At 43.4% G+C, this 22,842-nt stretch overlaps 1 protein-coding gene across 1 annotated transcript in view; it reads right to left on the reverse strand.

Annotated features, from left to right (window-relative positions):
• LOC143808314 (ceruloplasmin-like) overlaps window positions 1-22,842 on the reverse strand; it is a 180,275-nt gene that overhangs the window by 117,716 nt on the left and 39,717 nt on the right. The window contains exons 2-3 of the mRNA XM_077290837.1: window positions 14,410-14,614; window positions 2,074-2,318 (exon numbers count right to left, since the gene is read on the reverse strand). Coding sequence (XP_077146952.1) covers window positions 2,074-2,318; window positions 14,410-14,564 — 400 coding nt within the window. The 5' untranslated portion in view covers window positions 14,565-14,614. The remainder of the gene's footprint in view (window positions 1-2,073; window positions 2,319-14,409; window positions 14,615-22,842) is intronic.

Raw genomic sequence — 22,842 nt, forward strand, 5'->3', positions numbered from 1 at the left:
TGACAGGATGGGGGTGCAGGATGGGAGCACATGACAGGATGGGGGCGCAGGATGGGAGCACATGACAGGATGGGGGCGCAGGATGGGAGCACATGACAGGATGGGGACGCAGGATGGATCAGCACATGACAGGATGGGGCGCAGGATGGGAGCACATGACAGGATGGGGACGCAGGATGGAGCAGCACATGACAGGATGGGCGCAAAGGATGGGAGCAGCACATGACAGAATGGGGGCGCAGGATGGGAGCAGCACATGACAGAATGAGGGCGCAGGATGGAGCAGCATATGACAGGATGGGGGAGCAAGATGGGAGCAGCACATACCAGGATGGAGACCATATACCAATAGAAATGCTCGCCACCCGGTTCAATAGCTAGTATATATATATATATATATATATATATATATATATATATATATATATATATGTCTCACTGACACACACACATATATGTATATATATATATATATATATATATATATATATATATATATATATATATATATATACCTATTCTATGTGTACACATTTATTCTACCTATTCTATTCTGTCAGTGTGATTTTACTGTACACCGCACTGAATTGCCGGCTTTTCTATAGAACACGCTGCGTATTTCTCGCAATTCTCACTGCTGGTCCGTGTGTAATCCATAATTTTCTCGCCCCCATAGACTTTCATTGGCGTATTTTTTGTGCAATACGCTGACAAACACAGCATGCTGCGATTTTCTACGCCCGTAACATACCGTATATTACGGATGCGTAATATACGGCAGATAGGAGCTGCCCCATAGAGAATCATTGGGCCGTGTGCAATGCGTATTTTCTGGACGTATTTTCTGCACTCATACGTCCGTAAAACTCGCTAGTGTGACGCCGGTCTATCTGAGAGTCGCAAACAGTTTCTGAAGGCCAGTGATTCCACAAATTGTATTGCGTATCTGTTCATTAGAATCCATACCAATTAACTACCTGGCTAAGCTGCATGAGAAAAAGCCAAGGGAATGTAAAGCTGTATAAGCAGTGTAGCATGGGGGTGCCTTGAAGATCCAATAACAAGAAGGAAAGCCATTTTATGAACAAGCGTGACCAAACTTTTCACCAGTATTAACATCAATGAGAATATATATATATTTTTTTACAAAACATTTATTGGCATGACTATGCTGGTTCTCTAGTGTCCTACTCTATTACAAAGCACTGTGTAATTGATTGGTGCTAAATAAGAATTAATATTTTCTGTCCCCTTTGAAATCTTGGTTACTTTTAGTTTACACTGTCTGCATACAGTACATAGATGTGTTGTAAACTATATATGTTGAGAACAGTTCCATTTGTTATTATAACCTTGTTATTATTAAAAATAAAATTATTATTATAACCTTAAAATAAAATACAACAGTGCTACCTCTTTCCCTATGAAATGTAAAAAGCTGTATGAAATGCCGCAGTGACTGCCTGCGTGTGTAAAAGGTACCAATATAATAATAGATGTTACATGCGCTAGGTAGCACTCAGGTGCTCAGAGCTGTGTATGAGCGGATCAAATAGATGGAAACATCATGTGCCAGTATTATCTGCCGGGAAGCGTGAGTAACCAACTGTGCCTACCTATTTGTAGATAGGATGAAGATCCCAGGATCGATAATGTTTTTACTCAATAAGTCACTTAGATAAGGAATAGTTCTTCAGTCCAAAGTCTGTATTGTGGGGTACCTAGCGACCTAGCTGGCGGCGCTTACTCAGACACTCTGGATAAAAAAGCCTTCCTGGTGGATAACACTGGCACATGACATTTCCATCTATATGATCCATTCATACACAGCTCTGGGCATGTGTGTGCTAAATAGTGCTTGCAGCCTCTTTTATTAGATTGTTATTATACGCTTCTTGCAGTCCTGTTTTGTACAGCCTCTTTAGTTTCTTCAATATTATTGAGATGTCTTCAAATAATTGACCTGATACAGTTTTTAAGGTAAAACCCAATAACTCTAAGTTATTATTGTATTTATTTTAGCACGGTTTACTGCTCTTCTTTTCACTTGGTTTTATATGTGCAGTAGTTTACCTTCATTTTCCTTTGTATATTGCACTCCATGTGGGTGTAAGGAGTAAGGTCTGGATGCAAAATTCTTGAGATGAATTGTAATTGTGTCACCAACTTCAGCTGTCATAATCGGGCCAAGAAATCCCAGCCAGTCTGGTTTCTTGATTTCATCTGTGTATAAATCATCGGTATATTGTAGGTAAGAAGCTTTCTTGTAGACTCTGCCTATTCTATTGGAGCCAGACTGTAGATAAGTGCTGGCATGCCTGCATGGAAAGAAGACAGCAATTAGACAGTATTCACACTAGTCTTTTTTTTAGTCCGTATGTACTTATCTGCATTGTACAACTGTTAAACTTGTTGCCTGCCTTGCTTTTCATTGATATCAGTGTGGAAAAAAATTGAGGAAAAGTATATGCCTCCCTGCAAAAAAATTATATACCTAGTGTACATGTTTTAATATTGAGAATATTTCATTGGAAAATACAATGGACAGCTGTATGTAGAATGCATCACAATGCATGAAATATATGATATATAATGTTTTGACAATTATATTAAGATCCAGGGCAAGCTTGTCTTTAGGAACATCTTTAATGTTTTAGCTGAGCTTTAAATTGGACAGATTTGGTCATACATATGGAATTGCTGAATGTTTAAGAGGCCCACTGGGATCATCCATGATTCAGGACATTATTATTATTATTATTACAGGGATATTTAAATACAGAAAACTATTGCCATTCACCTTTGGCAGGGCTTATGTAAGCTGGGTAAACCTCATACTAGTGTAAGGGTCGGACAGGGTGGTAGTCATGGCTGAGGACTTCTGCGCCATCACACCCTGGCCTCCCCTCACATACACTCCACGACTCCCAGTCAGCATATCTGCTGCTCCTTTAGTAAGTGTACCTGTGTCTCCAGGTCCAGCTCCTTCAGAGTCTCCTCTCTTCTGCAGGGGACTCTCTTCAGTCGATTTCACACAAACAGAGAAACAGTCCCGTTGAATGCTTGAACAATGAACTTTACTTGAAACAGGCACATGACGGTTCTTTTCAGCATTTACAGCAGGCCTTACAATACACAGTTTCTTCTCTGTTCCTGTCTCCTCTCTTTCCTTGTCAGCATATATACCAGGCTTTGCACTACACAGCTTCTCCTCTTTCTCTGTCTTTCCTTCATCTTTACTAAGCCCGCTTCCGGAGCGGACCGTGCTCACCGGTTCTCCAGCATCCTCTGTGCCCAGTCTTACTTTAGTGGGAGTCCCCTTCAACCATTTTGTCCCGGTCTCTGGAATGACCGTCCACGCAATAAGCCTCCACATTGTGAGTGACCTGTCTGTATTGCTTAGCTCTTTTCTAGCACCTACAGCCGCAGTCCCTCATATACTGCGCTGTCAGTGACTCTCTCAATGCCTTCCTTCTCTCTCTCATAGCCTTCCTGGACCTGATGCTGCCTGCCTGGACCTTGGACTTCTGCAGAGCTGACTACACTGACAGGGCGCTCCTGCCCAACTGATTCAAATTTCCAGATGTTTCCCAGATTAATTAGCTCCTCCCACTAACTATTTACAAGCTGAATAACTCTGCACCCCCATCTAGTGGCCAAACTAGGATACTACACTTTCACTACAACTATAACAGTGATTATACATAGCAGGGAAATGCACAACATGGACACTTACAAAGACATTACAAGTAATATTTACAGACAGCTCCTTGTGTCCCTTACATTTGTATGATCACTTCTGTTTGGCAGCTTGCAGGAGAAGGTGCCAGTGTAAGTTTTGGCCTGATAGAGCCTGATGACTCTAGGTGAGTGCTTTGTGATGGTGAAGTGCAATTAGCCTTTTGCCTGTAAAATGACTTTTGTGTTCCAGTCTTGTGAAGTCAGTGGTAGAGATAAACAGATTAATCAGCTGTGAATCAACTTTTAGTTGAATTTCCAGTTTTGCAGGTCACGGCAAATTCGAAAAATTTGCAATTTGATTCACTAATAAACAAAATTCCTCACGCCAGTTCATAAACTGATAGCATCAGCCAGAAAGGGAGCTCATGATGTCAGCTGCGAATGTGCGGGTTTCCTCTTAGTGCTTTGTAGCTATCACATCACATAGTCCTCCTGCTTGTCTGTGCTAGACTATCACAGGGACTTTGAAAATACAGGGTACGAGGGCAGGGAATGCAGCACAATTTTAAGATTTTACAACCTATGGATAGGAGGTCAGAGTACACAGCTCCTTGCACATGCAGAGAGAAGAAAAGCACATAGAAAATGCAAGTGGTAGTCTCACTATGTGAATAATTATCCAAAGATTCAAGTGTTAGGAAGGTGCTGGGGCTGCGTAGTCCGTGTGACTGAGAATTGATTGTGATCTGTGATATTCTACAGTACAGCACCTTTCTTTTTTATTCTTCACACACTGCAAATAAGGAGGGTAATTTATACCCCTCTATCCTAATTTTGCTACTGAAAAAAAAACTGAAGAAAAATACTAAAACCAAGACATGTGTGCTATTTTTAGAATAACAATCATATTGCCTTTTCTAAACAAGGGATAATCTTTTAGTTTTTAGTTGAGAAGCCATTACTTTGAAACAGCACACCCATTTCTGCTACATAAATAATGGGATAATTTTTGGACAACTTGTGAAAAAGCGATTACTTATTCATTTCATAAAGAAAAAAGCTCTTGATATGTCCCAAATAGGGATCTTTTTTGTACCACCGCTTGTGAAAATGCCACAGCTTTTCCATTTGCACCACCTACAGTATGTATAAACACCAGCAAGGCAGGCATCTGCTAAAAAAGAGATACAGTACTTTTTGAATAGTTTAAACAATTTAAGTAGTCTAAAACATTTGTTACTGCAGTGTGCTGTCAAATGGGCTGTTGATTACCACTGTTTGCCATCCATTTACACCTACCCAGACTGTTTGAGATCACTTGGAGAAAAAACTACTAGAGGTTATAAGGAATCATGGAGTCGCCAGACAGGGCAATACCTTAAGGTAAACAGGAAGAAAAGGATCCAGCTTCAGGTGGGACAAGGTAATATCATAGTTTAATTCAATAGTTAAAAACATAAAATATTGTGAATAAAAGGTGACAAATGGAGAAAGAAAAATGTGGGTGATATTTGGACATTTTCTCTTTCCCCATATCCCCCACTCATCTTTCATTCACAATTTGTTATGTTTTTAACTATTGAATCTACCCCATACTGTAGTGACAGAGCCAATTTGGTAATTAATGACCAGGCCATTTTTTACAATTCTGACCACTGTCACTTTATGAGGTTATAACTCTGGAACACTTCAACATACCCCATTGATTCTGATATTGTTTTTTGTGACATATTGTACTTCATGTTAGTGGTAAAATTTCTTTGATATAACTTGTGTTTATTTATGAAAAAAAAGAAATTTGGCAAAAATGTAAAAAAAATTTGCAATTTTCAAACTTTTAATTTTTGTACCAGTAAATCAGAGAGTGGTGCCACACAAGATAGTTAATAAATAATATTTCCCACATGTTACGTCATTTTGGAAACATAATTTTTTTTTGTTAGGATGTTAAAAGTGATAAAAGTTGACCAGCGATTTCTCATTTTTCCAGCAAAATTTACAGGTTTCCCTCTTCTGCAGTTGCGCCGGCTCCGCATCCATGAGCCCCAAAAATCACTTCAGAGTCGAGGTCTTTTTCCAACAGTCGAACTTTACTATTCAGTAGTGCATTCATCACATAGGAAGCACATGTTAAACACAGAGGCATCTTCTTATCTTTCCCTGCCATCCGGCAGCCCCTATCCTCTCCTTCAGCTCTGTCTCCCTTTTCCTGGCAATCCCTGCCGTATCTCTGGACAGTCCGTGTCCCATCAGTACCTTCAGTGTCACCAGCTCCCTGTCAGCCCCTCATCTGATTCCATTATGGAAAGGTGCCGGGAACGCCATCTCAGCTGCTCCCACCTCGGTCTTAGTCCCCGAATCCTTCTTGGGGATGGTACTTTGGAACTGGTGCCCGCCTGCACTATTCTCCAGCCTGGGACCCCTTACTGCAATAGCAGCTTTATCCCCATGGCCTGTAAACTGTCTGCTTCACTGCTCCTCATACAACCTGACCTGGACAAGGCTGCGCGGGCTCTGATGCCTTACCAGGAAGTACTGATCCTATATCCCTGTGGCTCTGCCGTGCTCTGCTTTAACTCCTCCCGACTAACCAACTTTCATGCTGTATCTTAGTAACACAGTATCTATTCTATACTATCCTATCTCTATGATGCCCACCTCTATTCTAACCCCCTATGGTTCTATACAGTCCCTAAGCTTACACACAGTATATAACAAATGCATCACATTACAGTACACAAACATCAGTAAACATTTATAAATGTTTCATTTCGCATTAATACACCACGGGGTGCCGCATGCAATATGTGAACAGTGACCAGGGGAGATGAGGCACGTGAGGGTACATGCCACTTCCTTACAGAAGATACCCAAAAGTGACACTATTCTAAAAACAGCACCCCTCAAGGTGCATAAAATCACATTCAAGAGGTTTATTAACTCTTCAGGTGCTTCACAAAAACTAAAGCAATGTGGTAGGAAAAACATTTTACTTTTTTCACAAAAAATGTATTTTGGAACCAATTTTTTTTATTTTCACAAGGATATCACTAGAAAATGGACCACAAAATTTGTTGTGCAATTTCTCCTGAGTACGCTGATATCTCATATGTGAGGGAAAGGCACTGTTTGGGCGCATGGCAGGGCTCAGAATGGAGGGAGCACCAATTGACTTTTTGAACTCAAAATTGTCTGGAATCAATGCTGAGGACATGTTGCATTTGGATACCCCTGATGTAACTAAACAGTGGAACCCCCCAATTCTAACTCCAACCCTAACCCCAACACACTCCTAACCATAATCACAACCCTAACCCCAGCACACCCCTAAACCTAATCCCAAACCTAACCATAACCCTAACCACAAACCTAACCCTAACACACCTGTTATGACCCCAATGGCGAGGGTCTCAGAGGAACAAGTAAGTCTGCGAAGTACAAAAATCCAGCTCATAGGGCAGTGGTAACTGGGTTGACCATATATCTACTCCTAACGCCAACACTAGAAGTAGCCGGGGAACATGCCTACGTTGGTCGCTAGATGTCTCGCGCCAGCCGGAGGACTAACTACCCCTAGAAGAGGAAAACAAAGACCTCTCTTGCCTCCAGATAATAGACCCCAAAAGTTGGATACAAGCCCCCCACAAATAATAATGGTGAGGTAAGAGGAAATGACAAACACAGAGATGAACTAGGTTTAGCAAAGAGAGGCCCACTTACTAATAGCAGAATGTAGTAAGATAACTTATATGGTCAACAAAAACCCTATCAAAATTCCACACTGGAAATTCAAGAACCCCCAAACCGTCTAACGGCCCGGGGGGAGAACTCCAGCCTCCCTAGAGCTTCCAGCAAGGTTAGGATACAGATTATGTACAAGCTGGACAAAAATGCAAACAAAAACAAATAGCAAAAAGCAAGAAAGCAGACTTAGCTTAATCTAGCAGGAACCAGGATCAGTAGACAAGAGCACAGCAGATTAGCTCTGATTACAACGTTGCCAGGCATTGAACTGAAGGTCCAGGGAGCTTATATAGCAACACCCCTGAACTAACGGCCCAGGTGAGCATACAAGGGATGACTGACATACCCAGAGTCAAATCACTAGTAACCACTAGAGGGAGCCAAAAAGCAAATTCACAACACACACCCCTAACTCTAATCTCAACCCTAACCATAATCCCAACCATAACCACATCCCTAACCCTAGCCCAACCCTAACCCTAGCTTTAGCCCAACTCTAACCCTAGCTTTAGCCCAAGCCTAACCCTAACTTTAGCCCAATCCTAACTTTAGCCCAACTCTATTTTTAGGGCAACTCTGACCCTAATGCAAAAATGGAAATATATATTTTTAATTTTATTATTTTTCCCTAACTAAGGGGGTGATAAAGGGGGGTTTAATTATATATTTTTTTATTTTGATCACTGTGATAGGGTCTAATTGTTATTTTTGACTCATTTATTTGATGTAGTTCTTTTTAGGTCAAATATATGCAGAAATAAGGAGAATTCTGAAAGGTTCACAAACTTTGAAACGCCAGAGTACACTCTTCTTTCCTTTTGAGCAGTGCTATGTTCACTTCTCATAGATATCTATGGGTCTCATTGAAGTCAAAGTAGTCAACCTTAATCAGAGGGGTTTCTAGGGTTGGGAAGTCAGGGCATCTTCCCAACCCTGGCACAGCCAGCAGGGGGGCACAGTCGGGCCGTCTAATGCAGCGGTTCGAGATGTCTCCACCGGTGGCTGCATTTTGCTGCCCCATGACTGGGATTTGGCTATTCTCTGATCTGGCTGTCAAGTTGACAGCTGGCTCAGAGAAGGTGCAGCATGCTGGCTCCCAGTGAACAATCGCGTCTTTCAAAGTGGGGGATAGGTGTGGACACAGAAAGGGGATGATGGGTGCATATGCTGTATGGGGAGCAAAGGGGAGGAATGTATGTGGACACAGTATGGGCATCAAGTGGTGGGATGGGTGCAGACACAGTATGCGGAGCGAGTGGGGGATGGGTGCAAATACAGTATGAGTAGCAAGGGGAAAGATGTATGCGGACACAGTATAGGGAGAGAAGGTGATGGGATGGGTGCAGACACAGTATGGGGAGTGGGCAGGATATGTGAGAAGGCAGCATATGAGTGAGGGGGTAAATATATGAGGAAACAGTATGGTTTGTGGGAGGGATGTGAGAGGAGACAGTATGAAGGTGAAAGGAAACGTATGTTTACACTATTGAGGGGAATAGTGCAAGGATGGGGGAGAAAAGTGAGAGTGGGCACAGAATAGAGACTGAATAGTGTGGGGAGCATAGGGGAACAGTGTAAGGGTAGGGTACAGTACGCCAAGGAGGGAGAGTGTGATGAGGGGGCAGCGTATTGAAACTGGGCCCTATAGGGAGGACACAGTATGAGAGAATAGTGTGAAGAGCGGAAACAGTATGGAAATGAGAGGGCAGTGTGTAGAGTATGTACCATAAGAGGGACAGTGTGGGGGTCATATTTTGTGCAGGTAATATAGTGAGGGCTAATTATTTATTCAAGGGCTTGGCATAGGGAAAATATATTTTATTCAGAAGCATTATAGTGATACTGCTATCTTTAAGGGCATCATGTGGGGATGTCCTGCAGAAGATCGGAGAGGATGTATGCCTGCAGAGACGAGCTATGGATGAGAAAACTCATAATGACATCTGGACAAAATGAAGAAGGAAAGAAAGAGAACGACCCAAATCAGAGACAACAGTATTTATCAAGTACCTGGATGTAAATGTTTTTTTGTAATACTAACTAATTCTCATATTTGTATTTATGTTTGGCGCATTAAATGGGATTGTCCAAGTTTGTGATGAGTCTGCAGTCATTCTATGTGACTGCAGACTTCTGAATTCTCACAATGCATGCTGCACGCTGTCAGGATTCTCTCATGCCAGCGATTTGCATATATGTGGTCACAAGCCGACTAGACATGCATGGCCTCACTCAATGTAAATGAAATGAGTGAGACCGGATACGTCAAGTTGGATTGTGGCCAGAAGTATACATATCAAATATTTGTCACTGGCAAGGGAGAATCTCACAGTGTGCAGTGCATGCGCTGTGAGAATTCAGAAGCCTGCAGTCCCCTAAAGTGACAGCAGACTGTCATTTCAAACCTGGATGAGCCCTTTAATTATAAAATGAAGCACTGTGACATATACTCACTTTCAGGATTCAGCTGTGCTTGCTTGTTCCAGCAGTCAGCACATGGCCACTTTACTCATATGCGATTTTCAAATTTACAATCAAGTTATAGCTGTTGCCTAAGCATTGTTGAATTTCTTCAATAGATACAATCAGAATGCCAGAGGAGGAGCTACAATCTGAGGTGATGTAAAACAGAGGAAGAGGAAGTATGGCCATCTTTAGGGCAGTCTGAAGTTATTTTGAACACTGGGGAGAGGACATGCCGAAGGCCGGGTTCACATTGCGTCAATGGCAATGCACTGACGTTAGCGCACCCATTGACTGCCACTATGTAGCGCATCGCTAACGCATGTCATAATCGGCATGCGTTAGCGATGTGCCGCCATTCTGTGATGGACCCTCAGACCCTGGCTACAGCGTTTCTGGGTCCGTCACCGATAGTGTAGGTGGATCATCTGCGCTATCGAGATCGCTTAACGCGATCTTTAAAAGGCACTAGAAATGGTGCAGTCCGTTTAACGCATGCGTTGAACGGACTGCACCAACGCAATGTGAACCTAGCCTTAGGGGTATCCGATGACATCCTATCGTTGAAGCATCTCACCGAGACCAGAGCAGCTGCATAGTGAAGCTGATCGTGTCTGTGACCGGAACCTGTCCAGATGTATGGAGATTTCTGCCAGGAACGATGCTGAGAGACAGAAAAGGCCGGGACCGAGAGTGAGAGGTGTTGGACGCCGCTGAGGAGTTAAGTTACAGTCATCAACTGTACCGTTCACCTCCTGGATGGACCTCGCATACGTCCATATACACCAATTGTTTGTCCAGAGCAGACCCAGGTCAGTAAGAAAACTAAGGCCCATTGTGCCGCCACAGTGAGTAACCGTGCATGCGCCTCACTACATTCAGGCACCAAAAGACTAAAGATAGGGCCAGAAGTTTGATAGATAGGCATATTGATTGTTTCAGGTCACGTTTATTGACAAAACCAGCTTCCAGAATTTCCTGATTTGCAGCCACATTTTATGTTTGTTCCGTAATTGAGAATCCTAATCTGCACCCAGGCGCCGATAAGGCAAGTAACAGACTTCAGACCATACGTGAGCTTCATTTTGTTTCAAGAGAGAATTTCTGAGGGATAATTGTTCAACTTCGATCGAACTGTTAGGGTATTCTCGGTATAGTTGAGGATGGACTATTCCTCTGAGTTAATTTAAGTCACATCGGGACGGGAGGGAGATATTTCGTTGGGGGAATTGAGATAATTGTTTGTAAGGTTGTAAATTGTTGTTCTGTATAGCAGGCGAGCCCATACATTACACTCATATAATTGTCCTGTTCTCAGGGTGTTAACAAGTAACAGTGGCCAGTTTAGACAGGCTTGCCAGTAGGTAGATTTATAGGAAATATAGTAGGTACAGATTGTTTTGGTGTCACGCTATACAGCACAAGAGTCTCAGCTTTCCCGTTGAATATATGTATAATGTTTTGAATGTTTTCTATTTTCTGATTGATTCACCCACATAACTAAGTTAAATTATTACGGTGTGTGAACTGTGTAGAGCTTGTTATTAAAGAGAACTGTGATACACTGTATAAAGTCCTATGCGGTTAGGGAACGATGATCCTGATGGAATTCAGCCACTCACAATAAGCAAAAATTTTGAAAACTGGTAGAAAGTGTAAAACAAAATATCTAAGAAAGTTGCAATAATTTAAGGCACTAATGACCTCCGATACGCACTGAAACTGTGTTCATTAAGGGGCCTTATTCCCTCATTCTCATTTTAAAGAGGCAATAGGGAATAAGGTTATAGTGCCCACCAGATTCGGAAAATCTAGGATGTTTCAGCTACAATGAATAACAGCGATCATGTAAAAAAAAGTGTGCTAGCAAGTTAAAACATTTCTCTATCTTCTGACATAATATACATGTCAGAGGAGTGAGAAATGTTGTCCCCAAGCCTCCTCACTGTTCCCTCAAGCTCCGACCCCCGGCACTCCGCCTTCTTCTCCTGACAAAATGGCGGTGCATGGGCAGTGCGCCTGCCAAGATCTGCTGTCTGGCGCCCGGCAACAGCAGAGATTTTCCTGTTTGTTCATTTTGATCACTGTGATGGACCCTATCACAGCGATCAAAAATCAATAATTAGTATGTCATCCTCCCCGTGTCATCCCCCTAGTTAGATTTTTTTGTTTTTTTTATAATTAATATTTCTTTCATTCTTTACCATTAGAGTTAGGGTTAGTGTTGGGCTTAGAGTTACCATTGGGCTTAGGGTTAGCATTGATCTAGGGTTAGGGGTGGATTAGCATTGGGGTTAGAGTTTTTTCCAAAGTTAAAAAAATGATGATGATACGACAACTAGTGTTGGGCGCAAATGTTCGCTACTTGAGTTTGCATCAGGATTGCACGATACTCGGTGCATACCTGATTATACCGATGCCAACTCGACTAGAACACTTGTGCTCAACACTAATGATGACATGTTCAATATGACGACATAATGTTATAAAAATCTGTATAGTACCTTTGTGTTAAAATTCCTCACTATACCCCTGAATAAAATCCTTGAGGGGTTTAATTTCCAAAATAGGGTCACTTGTGGGGGTTTCCACTGTTTAGGCACATCAGGAGCTCTCCAAACGCGACATGTCATCCTCTCTCAATTCCAGCTATTTTTGTGTTCAAAAAGTCAAACAGTGCTGCTTCCCTTGTGAGCCCTGCTGTGTGCCCAAACAGCAGTTTTTCAACACATATAGGATATTGACGCACTGAGGAGAAATTGCACAACAAATTTTGGGGGTCATTTTCTCCTGTTACCCTTGTGGGGCTACAGCAATATTTTTGTGAAAATAGGAAAATGTTCATTTTTTCCTTCCACATTCCATTAATTCCTGTGAAGCACCAGAAAGGTTAATAAACTTCTTGAATGTGGTTTTGAGGACTCTGAGTGGTATAGTTTTTAGAATTGTGTCATTTTTGGTATTTCCTGTCATATAGCCCCTCAAAGTCACTTCAAATGTGATGTGGTCCCTAAAAAAAAAATAGGTTTATAAATTTTGTTGGAAAATTGAGAAATTCTTTTGAAGCCTTCTAACTGCCTAACAAAAAAAATATGTTTCAAAAACTGTAATGTAAAGTAGACATGTGGGAAATGTTATTAACTATTTTCTGTGGTATAACTATCTGATTTATTTAAAGGGCATAAAAACTAAAGTTTGAAAATTGATAAATTTTCAAATTTTTGATGTTTTCATAAATATACACCAATCATATTAACCAAAATTTACAACTAACTTGAAGTACAATATGTAAAAAAAACAACAATGTCAGAATCGCTGGGATACGTTGAAGCGTTCGAGTTATTACCACATAAAGTGACACTGGCCAGATTTCAAAAATTTTACCTGGTCATTAAGGTCAAAATTAGCTCCGTCACTAAGGGGTTAAGGGATCACTTTAGGAATATTTGCTTTCTTTTTCATCTTTGTCCCTGTTAGTATAGTACCAGGCACTTTATTGCTAAATTATGAGCTTTGTTCCCAGTAGTTCACATGAGTGTATAAAAATGTCATCCGATTTCCATCCCGAAAATCCCTGTATCTGTAATGTCATCTGCATATCATTCGCATGTCTGTGTTTGCATCCATATGCCATATAGTTTTATACATCTGCAGTTAATAATGTTTACAAGATAGAAAATACAGATTCCTATGCCAATACAAACCATCCGCATGGAATTCCATATTTTTTCCGCACCCATAGACTTGAATAGACAAGTCTTATCAGTGCACGCTGCAGTTTTTATTGAATAACATTGGTCCGAGTGCTGTCCGTGCAGGGTCAGTTTTTTCATGGACAGCACTCGGACCTCACATATGGTTGTGTGAAGCACCCTAACAAAATCCTACAGCATCTGGTGTGGAAAGGAAGAGGTGTTTATATGGATTTGTATAGCAGCTTAAAGGGTTGTCTGCTCTTTACCTACATACCTGTGAATCCTCACATCGCTCGCACTGCACACTGTAAGGATTCTCTGACGCCGACACCGTGAGCACAAGTATGAGATTTGCACACAGGCAGTCATGCAACGGCTAAATGAATGCAAGTGTATTGAGTGAGGCCGGGTACAACCTAGTGGGAATGTGGCTGGAAGAATGCAAATCACATACTTGCGGTCACATGACTGCCCATTCCTGACACCGGCACTGAAGAATTCTCGCAGCGCTCATTATGTGTGCTGTGAAGATTCACAAGTCTGCAGTCACAGAGACTAAGTGTACCTTAAGACTGGACAACCCCTTTAAATAGAAATAGACAGACTGATTGCCACACAGAAGACACTGTAGGATTCGATTAGTCAAAGTATGGAGTGAAGAACCCAAAAGAGAATCACCCCCACTGCTTTTTGACAGATGTTCTATACAAACAGGGACAAAGATTACAATTTGGAAATAATGCTATATGTGTAAAAAAAAATAGATAAACCTTTACAATTCTACACAGTGCTGCATACAAACTGTAGGATAATACCAGTTACTTACTCATCTTCGGCCACCGATTTACCAGAAATGATATTCATCCCACTGGGAGCATAATCCCAGTTTACTTCTCTGATTGCTATGTAGTATGTTCTCTCTTCCGCTCCCGCACGTGCCCAATTCATGATGGCGAGCAGGCATATTGCTAGGAGGTTCATTATCCAGGTCCGTCTCGGTGCCAAGCAGCGCGCTCTGTTCACTGGTGTCTCTACAGAATTTATAGTGCAAGAGTTTCATAACCGAGTTCTGTTTATACACGAGAGTAAAGAGTGATTCCAGTAAAGTCAGATGGCAGAAATCCTGCAATGTCCAAAGTGATATCAGGAACACATGAATGATGCAAACATCAAAGAGTATTCAGCTGCTTTCTGCTAAAGCAAGAGTGAGGCGCTGATTAATGAGAAATTATATTATAAGGGAACACATACATGATCTGCTGCCATACTTCACAATACAGACTGCATCGTTTAGTGAATAGCTTTCTTCGACATGATGAGGCTGGTTTATTTACTATGAAAATGTTTGAAACTTTTTCTGTCTGCTATTAAAAACAGCATTTTATGAGACTGGATTCATAAAATGCTCATTTTTGTAAAAAGATTATACAGCCATTCAGATAAAAAATTTCAATGTAAGTACACCAGTATCATTAGGCTTAAGGGACCTGTTTAATAATGTATGTGGTTTGTATTGTGAAATCTGATGACAGATCCTCTTTTACTATATTCTGAGTCCAACCATGGATACTAGACCATTTGAGCTAAATGTATCATGTGCATCATGGTTTGTTATTAATGCGATGGGAATAAGAGGTTGGGACACAGAAAAACAGCTATTATCTAAATTCAGTCACAAGCCAGGGATGATTGGTAGGAGGAAAGTGAAGTGAGTAGTTGCATCCATACATCACCATAAGAACCCATTAGATGAACCACAATTACACACAATAAAAGTCTTTGTCCAGCCACTAAAACCTGTGATGTACAAATCCAATAAAAATCATTGGGCACAAAACATTTTTTATCAGATAAATCGTCTGCATTAAACAGCCTTCTCCAGTAATGAACAGAGAAATGCCATATAATTACACATGACAGCAAATGTATTACTTCATCAACGAGAATCTGCTAATAGCAAATAATAACTGGGTAGACAACATATTAGGGTGAGTAGCTACCATAACTCAGGATCAGGGCCAGCACCAGCACACAGCTAACTCAAACAAGTGTAAGGGCCACCGCATGTATGGAGCCGGCTCTGATGCCTTCTCCATACAGTGCTGATGTTAGCTGTGTTGTACAGCTGGCACCCAAGTTTTAATTCTGTGACTAAAGCTAGCCCTGATCACAGTAGTTTGACCCCTTAGATGCCACTATCAATCATGACTACCTTCTGGTGTCCCTCTGAAAATACTGACACCACTAAATTGAGCACAATAGAGTTCACCTGAACTCCTCTACCAGAGGCACGTCAGAATTCTATTTTTCATGAATTTATACAGAAGACCCATCAAAGCACTGCTAAAGTGTGTACTTAGCTTTAGTTTTACACAGTTTTATTTCATCTACACCCTTGGCCTAGGGCAACTCATAAAGTCCCATGGCTTCCAGTACCATCTGTATGCGGACGACACTCAGATCTACCTCTGGCTCAGATGTCGCCTCTCTTCTGTCCAGAATCCCAGTGTCTGTCAGCCATATCCTCCTTCTTCACCTCTCGCTTCCTAAAACTCAATGTAGACAAAACCGAACTCATCATCTTTCCCCATCTCACGTATCCCCCCTACCTGATCTATCAATTATGGTAAACGGCATCACGTTCTCTCCCGCACCTGAAATCTGCTGCCTCGGGGTAACTCTCGACTCTGCCTTGTCCTTCCAACCGCACGTTCAAACTCTTGCCACCTCCTGTCGCCTCCAACTCAAAAATATTGCCAGAATTCATCCCTTCCTCACCCCACAATCTACTAAGACTCTTGTGCATGCCCTTATCATCTCCCACCTCGACTACTGCAACACCCTCCTCTGTGGCCTCCCCGCTAACTCTCTTGCACCACTCCAGTCTGTCCTCAACTCTGCTGCCCGGCTAATCCAACTCTCTCCTCGCTACTCCCCTGCTTCTCCCCTTTGCAAATCCCTCCACTGGCTCCCAATTCCCCAACGAATGCAGTTCAAACTACTAACACTGATCTACAAAGCCATCCACAACCTGTCCCCTCCCTATATCTCTGAACTAATCTCCCAATACCTTCCCTCACGTAATCTCCGATCCTCCCAAGACCTTCTACTCTCCTCCACACTTATTCGCTCCTCACACAACCGCCTCCAAGATTTCTCCCGAACATCCCCCATCGCCTGGAATTCCATGCCTCAACACGTCCGACTATCCACCACCCTCGGATCCTTCAAATGGAACCTGAAAACCCATCTCTTCAAGAAAGCCTACAGCCTGCAATAACCATTCTGCCACCTTGCCAGAGCCGCCGCCTCACCACCGCCAGAGCTGCTGCACCTCCGACCTTCTGTCTCTTCCCCATTATCCCATAGAATGTAAGTCCGCAAGGACAGGGTCCTCTCCCCTCTGTACCAGTCTGTCACTGTAAACTTGTTTACTGTAAACGATATTTATAACTCTGTATGTAACCCCTTTCTCATGTACAGCACCATGGAATTAATGGTGCTATATTAATAATAATAATAATAATAATTTGAAGCAACTAGCTTGGTTTCAACGGTCTTGCATAAGGCAACAGGTTGACTTGAACAAAAGTAAACATTTGGCACTTGAGACAATTGGTTTTTAACTAGAGACAATTTTCTTATACTTCTGACAGTCTTCTGGCACCTTTCTCAGCATCACCATTAGCGCCCAACAATAGTCTCTGTACACTTTCTCAGCTGTGGTGCACTCTCTCTTAGTTCTGGTCAGAACTCCTCTGACATCACCTCTCTATGTGCATCATACTCTGTAGCAGCTTGTCAGGCACTTTGCCCACACTTGCAGCCTACCCTTTTTGAGTTACCATGTCACAGTACTGTAAGGAGGTGGTGGGGACCCTCATTTACCTTCTCTATCCTGAACGCTGTTCAGCTGTGTCACATGCGGCACCTCATTGTTCTCATTGTTCCCGCAGCGCAGTACTAGTGCGGCGCATGTCAGGAAGGGGTTAATGTGAAATGTAATGTTTATGTACTGTGATGTCATGTATTTGCCATGTATTGTTTATATGTTTAGGATTAGGGATAGAAGTTAGCATAGAGTAATAGCGGGGTTAGAGTAGAGGGGGTCACATTAGAGATAGAGGCTAGGATAGATAATGGTATTAGTTTAGGCACAGGCAGCAAGGAGTTAAGTAGATGGGAGGGGCACAGAGCAGAGCAGCACAGAGCAGGGAGATATAGGAAAGGCACTTCCTGTTTAGAATCAGAGGCCCAAGAAGTCTGCCCAAGGGCATGACACATACAGTGAGACAGTTACAGGACATAGGGCTAAAGCTGTGGACAGCAGTAAGGGACCACAGGCTGGAGAATAGTGCAGTCAGGCACCAGCTCAACAGGATCATCTCCAGGAAGGACAAGGGGCTGACATGGAACTGCTGATGCTGAAGGTACAGATGGGACACGAACTGTCCAGAGATGCTGCCGAGATGGCAGAGGAAAGGAAAGCGCCGACAGGACAGAGTATGGCTAGAGGTATGGCCATGAACGCCGAGAGTAAAGAGAGAAATGACAGAGATACTAGAGTCTGCCCGGAGGGCAGGGAAAGGACGGGAAACATTGCCCTGTGTGAAATGTGCTGCTGATGTGATGGATGCCTTGCCGTTTAGTAAAGTTCAACTGTTGGAAAAGAACTGTGACTTTGTGGTGTTTCATGGAACCTGGAAGCCAGATTCTGGAGTGACAGAGACTGAGGGAATCCCAACGGCAGAAGTGAGTACTCCACTGCACCCACCTCACCATGAACAAGGTGCCGTGGTGCTCACTGACTGTTTCTTAATGGACTCGCCCACGACTACCACCTTGTGCCACTTTGTTACAGTACCTCAGCCAAAGACACAGTCTCTTAGTCGTCTCTGGCATAGCATCTCATTTTACTCTTACTCTGACTCCTCTGCTGTGGCTACTCCATATCCTTCAGAGGTCTCCTGGCCACTTAGGCCTCTTTTACACGTCCGTGTCTCCGATACGTGTGGTGATAGTTTTCACACGTACCAGAGACACTGAGACACATAGACCCATTCAAATGAATGGGTCTGTGCACATGTCAGTGTGTTTCCACGGACCGTGTGTCCGTGAGCCCGACACGTAGATGCAGCGCCCCAGAGTCCTGGTCGTTGCAGTACTGTGGCTCCGCCACTATGGGGAGCTATGGTACGTCTGATGGCACTGAAGGAGTTCATCTGATCAGGTATCACAGACACCAATACATTTCACAGCCGGGCCTCCAGGGGGAGCTAAGGGTGCTATTCGTTAGGCCACTCCCCACCATAGTGGGTAAACTGGGGGTCAGGCAGGAAGTTAGATCAGAAAGCTGACTGGGTTGGAACCAAGCAACACCTTGTGGCAGAGGGTGTTGTAGGGGAAGATACAGTAGGGTCTCTGTCAGGGGTGGGATCCTGACAGAGGCTTGGCAACAAGAAAGAACGTAACGGGACCGTGCCTGCTCCGGGTAGCGGCGGTGCCCAAGGAAGGATTAGAAGCAAGATAGATTGTGCTGAGTGAGAAACGAGATCACGCAAAGGAGAAATACCAGTAGGAGTCGTGCTGTAAGACCGAAGCAACATCCTACTGAGGCGCACTACCGGTGGCCGGAACGCCGAGGGAGTATCATAACATTCAGCTTCAAGCAATACTCCAAACAGCGGCAGGACAGTCAGTCTAAGGCGGGCTGTCTAACTTATATCACCTATGCAGTCTTGGGGGGCAACTTGTGGAGAGGGGCGACTCTAGGGTCCCGGAAGAGCTCCGAGCCTACCCGTCAAACGGGTGCCGTCCCAACCAGAACATCAGGGAGGGACGGAGGATTAGCAGAACATCATCTAATCGAGTTGTGAGGGAACTTAAGAAACAGACACAACAGTTGTGGGGGACTTTCCGTAAGCACAGCAGGGAAGGACCACAACACATAGCGCTAGAAGGAAGGCACCGATTTCCACCTGTGAAGAGAACTCTGGAGGTGCCATTGGACCGGCCGGACTTGCGCAGCCTGGTGAACTGTATTCCGGACTGAGGACTCAGAGATCTTCAGTAAAGAGGTAAAGAGACTGCAACCTGGTGTCCTCGTTATTTACTGCACTGCACCACTACAGCGTCACTACCATCATCCATATCCATTATTCACTGTACGCCCCACGGCAGGGTCACGGACCGGGGCCTAGCCGCCGTGACAACCCCAGAGCAGAGACTCAGAGGCCCGATACCGGGTACCCCTCGGCCCTGCGGCGGTGGGGGCGCTACATAGACATGTCCATTTTTTACTGTTAGCATGGGCCACAAAACGTCCCGCACACATGCACACGGAGAACACACATGGATGTCATCCGTGTGACACGCATCGGCGCTGGGAAAGAAGCGCTACAGTAAGCGCTGTTCCCCGGCGCTGGGTGCTGAAGACTGCTCTCATCATTCTTTCCTGCTCTGCTGGCGTTCGGCGCGAGCAGAGGAGAATGATGAGAATTATACTCAAGTCAGAACAATGACAGCAGGTGGGGGCTTTTGGGACTATTACTCCCATCAACCTACACCTGCTTCCGCTAATAACAGTGACAGTAAGAGCGGATGTTCCTCACCCGCCGCCCGTGCTATAACTAAATAAATAATTTTAAAAAACGGCGTGGGGTCCCCTTCATTTTTGACAACCAGCCTTGCTAAAGCTGACAGCTGGGGGCTAGTATTCTCAGGCTGGTAAGGGGTCATAGATATAGACCCCTCAGCCTAAAAATAACAGCCACAGCTACCCAAAAAATTGGTACCGGAGATATTTGTGTCATGTGTCCGTGTGTGTAATACTTGCAGCACACAAGTATTACACACATGGACACATGGAAACGGATATCTCCAGTGCCAGTTTTTCCGGTACCAGAAATAAACGAACGTGTGAAACCGGCCTTACAGATAGATGTACTGTCTACAAACAGGTAGTACACCTCTATAGACTGTGAGCACATCTGTCATCAGTGATTAAGTGATGGTTAAAGCCCCCTCTTGTACTGTATGCTCTTTGTGATACTATAAAGGCCGCACAGACGCACACTTTGCTGACTTCTTGCTAACTCATGACTCCGCTTAACATCATATGGTGTATAGCTCAATCCCACCACGGGCAGTGCCTCTAACTTTCATCCAGTACACATGTATTGCACACAAGTCATGGCAACAGCAAAAGCACGGGTACTATTTTGAAAAAGATGCTTTAACCTGACATACTGTACTGAAATGGCAGCTACAGTTTTGGAACATGGCCCCAGCATGACAAACCCTGAAAACACCCTTGTTATGACTGGAAACACAAGGCATTTCATCAATCAAAATTCAAATATGGTATTTCTGTATCAATCAATAAAAATTACCCTAAGCCACCTTATGGGCTCCAAAGTCAACGGCAACTATCTTATATGTATGGGGGGGTGGGGGGGGGTGGACTTACTCCTCCTTGATTTAAAATGTCAGAAGGAAGAAGGATCTGGCATGTTGGTATCCAAAGTGTGCATGTCTATGGCTAGTAAGGAGGAATGACTGCAGGCCAAATATTCAGCAAGCAGCTATCTAGTGTGCTTGACCAGTCTTCTTTTGGGTCTTTGTATCAGGGCCTGGGCCCATAGTACTCTATTGGGCCAATCCAAACCTGCTCATATAACTTACAAAGCCTATACACAGTAGCTGTATGCTAAACATTTTTGGAGCGGAGACAAAGATATATGTGTCTATCATTCTCTCAATTTTCAAAGAAAACCAGTGTCTCTAAAAATTTACCTCCTTAAAAATACTGAAATGAAGAAGCTATCAGTCAGAAAATAATTTTTAAAATAAAGATGATGTAAGGAGATGAAGGAGTGAAGAGACACATACAGTACATAATACAATGTTTAAGCCAAGTGTCTACAAGCGATCACGCTATCTTCTGGTCAAAGACGAAAGAGAAAGTGTTAGGAGAAAAAATGGTATTAGTAGGTACTATTGATGAGCACAAGCGTCCATGTTTGTCAGGCAATCCCTGCTTGTTTTGTGGCTGACTAACAGCTGAGAAACATGCGGCCGAAGTGACTTGAACATGTTATATTCTGTGCATGCCCGAGCACTTATGCTCATCACTAGTGGGAAACCAAGAATGAAGTGCATGTTCCCGCAGGGAAGAGATGGGTTAAACACCAGTTCGCGTGATAGCTGTGATACCGTAAGTAATTATAATTACATTGTGCATCAGAGTTGGCTTACAGCCACCATTACAGCTGTGAGGAAAGGACCAAGAACTCAGCTCCGGGAGAAGGATTGAGTGACAAGATCTGGGTGACCAGTAACCAGGGCTGATCCGAGGCGAGCCAGGTCTGAGGAAGATGAGCAGGATGCAGAAAGGAGCATTTGTGTGAGCCTTTACTTCTGCTAAGTACCACTGTCTCCTCGTTGTCTGTGCTGTGGCATCCATTTACTTGTTAACAATGACGATACTCTTCAAATCTACAATCTCTTTGTAAAAAGTAAAAAAAAGTTTTGTGGCAAAGCTCAGCAACATAACCGGTCCTGGAAGTTGAACTTGTTAATCATTGTAATGTTGTGCAAGGGATATTCCAATATTTGGCAATGTCTTAAGGGTCAGAAAGGGATAATTATAAACTACAGAATTCTCTGCTATGGTCCCATGCTTCTATAGCTAAAAGTAAGAATAATGGATACTGGAAAAATCAACTTCAGTCAATTCAATTGTCAGAGGTCACAAGAAAAATGTATACAGTGGCATGTAAAAGTTTGGGTACCCCTGGTCAAAATTACTGTTAGTATGAACAGTTAAAGGGCCACTGTCACCCCCCTCCAGCCGTTATAAACTAAAAGAGCCACCGTGTGCAGCAGTAATGCTGCATTCTAACAAGGTGGCTCTTTTAGTTTTTGCTTCTGTTATTCCCTCAATAAAGCGTTTTATAATTTTCCCCAAATACCTATCTTTGTACCTGGAGGCAGATCTGAAGCCTCCTCTGTGAAGCGCCCAACTGCCGTCAGTCATCTCTTCTGGGGCGATGTTCGCCGCCCCCTGCGCGCTGTTCTTCTTAAATCCGGCGCCTGCGCTGTGCGTGCCTGCCTGGGGCAGGCGCAGTGTTCATTGGCCGTCCTAGCGCTGATGCCGGGTTCCGTTCTGCGCCTGTGCGGGCAGTGCGGCCACCCTGTTGCTGAATCTCCGCCCCGCACTGTGTTATGCATTATGCACAGTGCAGGGCGGGGATTCCTG

This window comes from Ranitomeya variabilis, chromosome 2 (assembly GCF_051348905.1).
Source record: "Ranitomeya variabilis isolate aRanVar5 chromosome 2, aRanVar5.hap1, whole genome shotgun sequence".
Classification (NCBI taxonomy): Eukaryota; Metazoa; Chordata; class Amphibia; order Anura; family Dendrobatidae; genus Ranitomeya; species Ranitomeya variabilis.